We start from the raw sequence: 8,571 nt of genomic DNA on the forward strand, positions 1-8,571 counted from the left end.
ATGTTTTTACTGTGCGCCAAATTTCCTGGAGGTCTCATGCTGCCAAAAATCCCCAAAACTACTACATAAGATGATCTTCTAACTCAACAAGAATTACATTTAAGACATGGCAATCTAAACTAGATCCCATCATAGCAGATAAAAAAGAAATTGTAATGTAAGTAAAAATTAGCATGTGCTTATACACAGCTGTGTGCAACTCAGAGACACTGTGCGCCAAATTTCCTGGAGGTCTCATGCTGCCAAAAATCCCCAAAACTACTACATAAGATGATCTTCTAACTCAACAAGAATTACATTTAAGACATGGCAATCTAAACTAGATCCCATCATAGCAGATAAAAAAGAAATTGTAATGTAAGTAAAAATTAGCATGTGCTTATACACAGCTGTGTGCAACTCAGAGACATTTGTTATTTATAAACAGAAACAAACACAAACCAGCAGCAGACATGGCTATTACTTCAAAAGGATGAATTTTGCATATTGAAAGTAAATATGTGCCAGACTGTTTTGGGATGCAGGGGGAAATAATCATAATCATAATAGTCAATGATTGCACTATTTTAGGTTATTTTACTAAATACCCCCCCAAATCCAGTCTCACATTCTAAAAAGAATGCCAGTATAGTGAAAACTGCAAACTCATTTAGAAACTGAAATTGAAAACAGCTGTAACATTTGAATGATGACTGAAAGAAAGGAACATTCACAGTATTTACTGAATGTGATAATATTGGGAATTTAACATGGCCAACCAACTAAAGGATAGCATGAGTGCGTTATTTAAAGACGACTAGGAAGAAAAGGCATTCTAACAATGTATTGTTAATTAATAGACAGCAATGGTAGAATTGACAATCTTAATGCAGAAATGTTAAGAATTTTTAGTGTATTCAGATCTGAACTTATGAAATAGACTACTGATGATAATGTTGAAGAGTTTCATCACCTGAGAAGCAGATCACACAGCACCTACTGAACACACACACACACAGACATATATTTTTGAATCACTAACTTCAGATAACTTGTAGCAAAGAGTTGCAAAAGAGCTCTCTGAACAAGACCTTGGATGCACACTGAAAAAAATACTATTGTTCCAGTGTTTAAAAGGATAAGTAGCTAATTGTAAACCTGTCAGCTTGACATTGATCTGCACTAAAAGAATGGAATAGATAATGTGGAACTTGGTTCAGAGTAAAATCAAATAAAGAGAATTAATATCAATCAACTTGGTGTCATGGAAAAATTATGGGAAGCTAAATAAATATCTTTCTTAATTGATGATGAGACTGGTTCATAAAGCTCATGCTGTTCATACAATGGAGCACTCAGAAGGGAAGCAGTATTGGTATTTATTCTGATTAAGGAAACAAAGTACAGAATCAACATTATATGGATTAACACTGGCTAGAAAGAATCAGTTGCAAATGGGGGACCATCAAATGGCTTTCTTTCTAAGAAGTTGCCCTGCTCCTCTACTACTTAATATTTTTATGGACAGTCCAGAAGAAAATACAAAATTATCACTGACAAAGTTTGTAGGTTACTCCAGGTTTGAGAGAATGGCAAATGCTCTCTTTTTGAGCAGCTGCTGTGATATAAGGAGACATGAATCTTGTTGAAAGGTAGATAACAGCAGATCACATATATTTTAAAACAGCCAGAACTAAGCTTATACATTTAGAAACAAAGAATGAAGGCTGTACTTACAGAATGTGGGATACTTGTATGACTGAGAATCTTACACAGTTTATGATCCTGGTAGATAACTAACTGAACACAAGCACTAGCAGAGTAACACTATCTTATCTTTTGACATAAAGACAAAAGATAAAAAAGATAGGTAGATCCAAACAAGAATTAGGCGGGTTATTGTTCCTCTACCCTGGATCCTGCTGTGTCTCCAATTAGAAGACTTTGTACCACTGTGGTACTCCAACAAGGATACTGATAAATAGCAGAGGATTTAAGGAAGCAAGAAGAGAGTTATACAAAGACAAGAAAACATATAAAAAGCCTGAAAGATTTGCTTATCATTTACAAAAGAACATGCTAAAAGTTTAAGCTAAGGAATAGGTTAAGTCATGATCTGCATGAATATACACAGAACAACACAGCGGCAATTAGAACTTCAATCCACTAAAGTAAAATGCAGCAACATCTGATGCTGAAGATTAAAACTCAACACACTTGATCTGGAAATGAAGTTCACATTTTAAACGCAACATTCAAACCTTAAATTTGGCTGATTGTCTGAAATGTATCTTTAGTTCAAACAATACTTAATTCATAGAAGTCTTATGAACTACAGAAAAAAATATTCCATTTGGCCAATAATCAGTGAACAATATCCTAATAAAAGGAAAACTGAATTTCTTCTTTTATTCATAAGCTACTTACTTCGGCATGTTTTCCCATCTTGCCTTAGTACAAATCCGTCAGGGCATTGGCAAGTGTACGAATCATCATTACTAACACAAAGATGTTCACAGCCATGACTGACTGATTTGCAGATGTCCTTATCTAGGAATAATTTAGATAGTTTGATGAATGACATTTTCAAAACTTTGAAGACTAACAGTAATAATCTCCTAGTAAATAAATAATTTATTCTTCTTTTTGTCAGGCAAGATCTCCTATAAGAAGATCTGCCCCTAAGTAATATGTTTCTTCAGTTGACCTCTGAGTATAAAAAGCATGATAACATAAAATAACTTACTTTTACATGTTTTCTTATCGTCTCTTAATATAAAACCTTCATAGCATTGGCAAACATACGAACTGTCTCTATTCACGCAAATATGCTCACAGCCATGGTCAACAGAATTGCAAACATCTTTATCTGTTGAGAAAATAAGGTTGCCCTATTTAAAACATGCCTACAAATGAACAGATTATAAAGGAAATCTTTGATTAAAGGCAAGGTTACTTACTTCTACATGTTCTTCCATCTTCCCTTAGTGCAAATCCTTCATAGCACTGGCAGACGTATGACTCATCAGCATTCACACAAACATGTTCACAGCCATGGTCAACTGAACTGCAAATGTCTTTATCTGAGAACAGTTATGATATTTGGTTAAAGCACATTAAAGTGAATGTCGCTTGCAGGGAGAAGTAACAGCTTTTATAAAGTCTACTGATATCACTGGAATAAACAGACAAAAATTTAGGCAGCAAACACTTTTGACTATTGGTACATGAAAAATTCTGAGTACTTACTGTTTCTAGTTTATCAATTCAACTATTAAAATACACTATTTTTGTCCACAGAGTCTCTTACAAGCTTCTGGCAGGTCTAACAACACTACTCCTGTATCATAACAGTAAACTGTTGTATTTGTTTGAACACTTCTATGGATCTACATACTGTACATAAAAGTTTATGAGTAATTATCAGAGTACTTACTTCTGCATGTTTTCCCATCTTCTCTCAGCAGAAAACCCTCACGACACTTGCAAACATATGAATCCTCTCCATTAACACAGATATGCTCACAGCCATGGCTGACTGATTTACAGATGTCCCGTCCTGGGAATGATCAATATAAATGTAGGTTTTGAATGACAACATGTTAAAGAAATGTAGATATCAAAAGGAAGTTTGTTGCTTTTTTTTTTGCATGAGAACTGAAAGAAACTCTTTCCTTGCCTGATGCACAGGCAAAAATGTTCAATAGATACCAGTCACTCACTTCTGCACGTCTTGCCATCTTCTCTCAATACGAATCCCTCGCGACACTTGCAGATGTAGGAATTGTCAGCATTAACACAAATATGCTCACAGCCATGGCTGACTGATTTGCAGACATTTTTTCCTGTGAATAATTTGATATATAAAAAATTGTGTTTGTTAGGGGCAAGATGCTCAAAGTCTTAAAATTCCCAGCTACTGAATTTTCTAGTCCTTCCTAGTACACTGAACTCAATCCTGCAAATCATTTATACCACCTGCTGTTCTTTTCAGGGCTTTTTTTTTTAAAAAAAGTGTACAGTGCATTGTAAGAATTCCAGAGTTTGTAAAATTTCACGTGTCCCTAGCCTTCATGTTAGTGACACACAGGGATTTCCAAAGGTACATAAATCCCACATCCACATGGCAAGTAAACTTTCTGGTGAGAAACAGATCTTTCTATCACCATCTTTTTATCTTCAGCAATGAATCTACTCAGACCTGAAACAGTTGTGCTTTTTTTGCTTTGTGCTTAAGCTTGGAAGGTGTTTGTCTTTTTTCTGTAAAGTAGGATTACAGAAGTTTGGTGTATGTAGTATTTAAGGGTAGTGAGAAAGACTCTATGATCCTGCAGTGAAATTCTGTAGAATTGTCACCTACAACTGGCCAAGCAGATATTTGGCACTTATATAAAATTAATATCTCAAAATAACATAAAACACAACCTATTAATTAACATTAGATAAACTAGCATCCTGCTCTCAGGCTACTTTTAAATGGCACAGACATTTAGGGTGTGATTCAGGTGCCTAAAAGTATGGACTCAGTACCACTTTAGATGCCTCAGCATATCCAAGATATTGACGTGTTGCTGGCAAATATGAGGGAAAATTATGACCTCTTGAAATGCCTGAGCATTTAAAATTACACTGGGTTGTAACATTTAGGCATTCAAATCCCACCTTACAGATTTCTTCTATGTGTGTAATAAGACTCTAACTCTGAGCGGGTGAATAGTAACTTACGTTTACATGTTTTCCCATCGTTACGAAGCCTGTATCCTTCAAAACACTGACAAGTGTAAGATCTGTCACCATTTACACACAAATGTTCACAGCCATGATCAGTCAGAGCACAGTAGTCAACGCCTGTAGGAGCAATTGAAGTTATTAAAAAACTTTGCCAGTAATGAACCAATGATTTTTCATCTCTAGTATTTACATTCTATATGCAAGTAATTATAAATGCACAGAACTACTTATACAGTAATTCAGTTCCTTATCTGATGACATAGTTATAGCTACAATAAAACGTCAGAGGGCCCAGTGATGTACTTTCCACTGTTTGCTTTAAGCAGAGTTAGGAAATAAGACTTTTCTATGCTTAACCACAGCTCAGCAGAGTCCACGTCTCAGTATTTAGAAAGTGAATGAAAAAAACCCCAACAAAACACTTTGGCAATGATTTTATATAAGACATTGGTAAAGACATAAAAGGTACCCTGTGAACATTCCTTAAATAGTCTCTAAATGGCCTGATGCGAAGGTGGCAGTCCCCAGAACTCTCTTGTGGACCATGGCAGCAAGCAGAAAACCTCTCAGAAACATCAGTGGGATTTGGCTTAGACTAGTCAAGAGTTTGCAAAGAGTTGCAAATTACAAGTACTGTCAAATATGGTCCACGTTTCATCTCAAATTTCCCAAGTGTTTCTTCTCTGTAACATAAAGACATAGGACTCCTGGGACCTTGCAGACAGCACTTACTACTGTCTATTGGCTACACACATACATTTTTTTTGTAATTAGTTGTCAGAGTATAGATTTGTTTACCATTCAAGTGTTCTCACAGCTCTTAAGATACTTGTGCCAGTGTACAAGACACTAGAATTATAATTCCCAGATGTTTTCCCATTAAGAGTGGTATAAATTAAATCCTAATCCCTTCCATTCAACTGCTCTTTCAGGAAATTGTAAAGTGCCAAAACTCTCTTCATGGTAGCCTAAAAATGTTCAAGGGATTCAATGATAAATCTATTTCCTAAAAATATATGAGGAGAGGCTTATGCTGGCAAGCAGAAGAGCTATTCAAAAGGGCCTAGTTTCATTGCACAATAGAAGCCACAGCACTGTTTTCATAGAATATCCTGAGTTGGAAGGGACCCACTAAGACCATTAAAGTCCAACTCCTGGACCTACACAGGACAGCCCCAAAAACCACATCATGTGCCTGAGAGTGTTGTCCAAACACTTCTTGAACTCTGCTTGGATAGGGCTCCAAGAACAGCCTGGAGGAAAATAACTCAGGAATGAAAAATCAACTCTTTTTACATAAAGGAAAAGGGATTTTCCATTTGCAAGTTGATGAAACTCCATAGTTTGTCTATTTCTAAATTTCAGTAGTTCTACAGATAAAGGTCTAGATAAATTGTTTCTAGTAGATCCTATTGCTGTCACATGTACACTAGTTCTGCTTTTGCATTACAGTCTGCCCCCTTCTACAGAGCTGTGTTGGCAGACAGAAGCAAAGTCCATCAAGGTATTGGATGAGGCTAAAAAAGTTAGTATGGAGGCAAAGGCAAAGTTAAATACAAAGACAAATTGCTTGCCCTCATTTGCCTCACTTCTCTCTAAATCGTTTTTGTTACTGAGGACTTACGGTTTGACATCTCCTAACACTATGTTGCCTGACTGCAAGAAAAAGGGCAAACCCTGGAGCTGCTCCAACACTCAACAAGCTTGAGAAATAATGTATGTTCAAAAAGAGTGATCAAAAGCCTCATACCAGAGAGCTCCAAGAAAAGTCTACAGGCAAAGTGTATTCACATTCCTCTTTTCCTGGCCCTTTCTATACATTATTTTTCCAGAGAAGAGGGAAATTCAACTATTTGTGAAATCACAACAATTCTCAATGATCATTAGATTTCTACAGGGTGGAGAGCTGTCAGGATAACTTTCTTTCGCATATTAAGGGGTTCCCATGTTACATGTAAAGCTCAGTGTGGGACTCTCAGCTCTTGTCCAGCTCCAGGTAAGGTGATGCAGTTTGCCTAAGGGTCACTGCTGTCCAGATAACCTGTCAGTCAGACACATTTGCCACATGACTGTAAAACTGTCCTCAACGTCTGGGGATCAAACAGGATAAACAAGGCTTTCAAAACTTTTCTGAATATGTGGGGACTAATAGTTATCTTGACAAGTATTCTTTCCTAAATCCTTTTTCCATCTGTTTCTTCTTTCAAATCATTATGAAAGTATTACTGAAATGCAGATTGTAAGAATAAATTGAAGGTATGTCCTCTTCCCTGTATGAAAACAGAAACCCAGGTGAGCTGAGATCAAGGAGGGTCTCACAAGACTTACGTGTGCAGGTTTTTAGGTCCTCATTGATGACAAATCCTTCAGAACACTGGCAGACATAGGAGTCATCAGTATTTAGGCACAGTTGCTCACAGCCGTGATTGTTTTCAGCACAGTGGTCCACTCCTATTGATTTGTGTTAATAATTGAAGAAACCACATTGGTGTCTTAGATAAATACACTGTAATGCTACAACTGGTACATGGTGCCTTTGCAGAGCAAGGAGGAAACATCAGTACAGCTTTTTATTTATGCAGTATCCCAATTTATTTGAGTAATCTGAGTTAACAACACCAAACTGAAATGAATACAACAACCCCACTTGGCAGATAACAAACTTGATGAAGTGCAGATCTCCCTTGCCAAAAATCATAACAGAAAACTAACACAAAGCGGAGTCAAGGGAGAACCCTGAAGCCCTGCCTGGTTGTACCCACAGAATCACGCTTCCCTTTAAAAAACAAGACTCTTCTGCTCAACATAAAATTTATCAGACAGTATGAATATTAGTAAATTTTTAAATAGAAATTATGGCTTTCAGATTATTTCATAAACATTAAATTCTTTTTTCAACAGGATAAGAAATCACCAATTTAGAATTCTAATCTGCCAGAAGGTTCAAGCAGTTAAAGCCAGTGGGGGACAGATACAAACTATCAATGTGAGAGTGCCTTAACATGTACCACTTACTTGAATTTTGTATTCCTATTCCAAGTAAAATAAAATGGAATATTGTTTAAAATATTGTATGCAACTGGTTGTGTGAAAGATGAAAGGTGGGGAGAGGGAGAGAGAGGCATGAATTGGGTTTAAAAAATACATTGTCTCATAGAGTGGACAGCAAAGCTGTATGGTTTGATATGTTCACTTGCAGATGTACCATGCAATCTGCTGACTCTGTGAGTATAGAAAAAAGACATTCTAGAAAAAAAGCTTTGAACTTCTTCGTAATATTTTACTGCTGTTTTGTTAATGGCTATTTTTGGTCATATAGGCCCAAACCACCTTAGCTTAACTTGATCAGAAATAGTGGAGTTTTGCCAGACACAAACACAGTCTCTCATGTCTCTATCTGCAAATCATTTACAGATGTGACAGTCATGTCTGCAGCAATTTGTTTACATAAAAATAAATCTGTACTTAATGTAAAATCACTTAATTATAAATATTTCTGTTTATTCATTTACTTAACTAAGCAACGAGTTTGCAGTAATTGGTCCAGATTTACTATTATACATAGACTGACTACGTAGGCTTGAATAAGTGAAGCTGAGGTGTCAGTTTTTACTAGCTAAAGCAAATTCCAGCTGGAACATTCTCCTTTTTCCAAGACTTCACATCATCATGAAGAGGGTTGTATAACTTTTCAGAGCACAAAAAATGTGTGTGTGGGGGGGAAAGAGAAAATACCCCCTCCTCCATATTCTCTGTGAAAAATTACATCTGTTTGGCACCATCTTTTACATTACAAACACACAGACTAACATGAATTTTTAACACTTAAATACTTTGGGTTCTCACACAGAATCCTTTAAC

The 8,571-nt window shown here is 36.3% G+C and overlaps 1 protein-coding gene across 1 annotated transcript in view; it reads right to left on the reverse strand.

The window, feature by feature from the left end:
- MATN2 (matrilin 2) overlaps positions 1-8,571 on the reverse strand; it is a gene marked incomplete at its 5' end in the record, with an annotated part of 50,807 nt that overhangs the window by 15,980 nt on the left and 26,256 nt on the right. Inside the window, 4 exon segments of the mRNA XM_009072953.1 lie at positions 2,940-3,062; positions 3,416-3,538; positions 4,705-4,827; positions 7,039-7,161. Coding sequence (XP_009071201.1) covers positions 2,940-3,062; positions 3,416-3,538; positions 4,705-4,827; positions 7,039-7,161 — 492 coding nt within the window.

Source organism: Acanthisitta chloris, unplaced genomic scaffold (genome assembly GCF_000695815.1).
Source record: "Acanthisitta chloris isolate BGI_N310 unplaced genomic scaffold, ASM69581v1 scaffold4554, whole genome shotgun sequence".
Lineage (NCBI taxonomy): Eukaryota > Metazoa > Chordata > Aves > Passeriformes > Acanthisittidae > Acanthisitta > Acanthisitta chloris.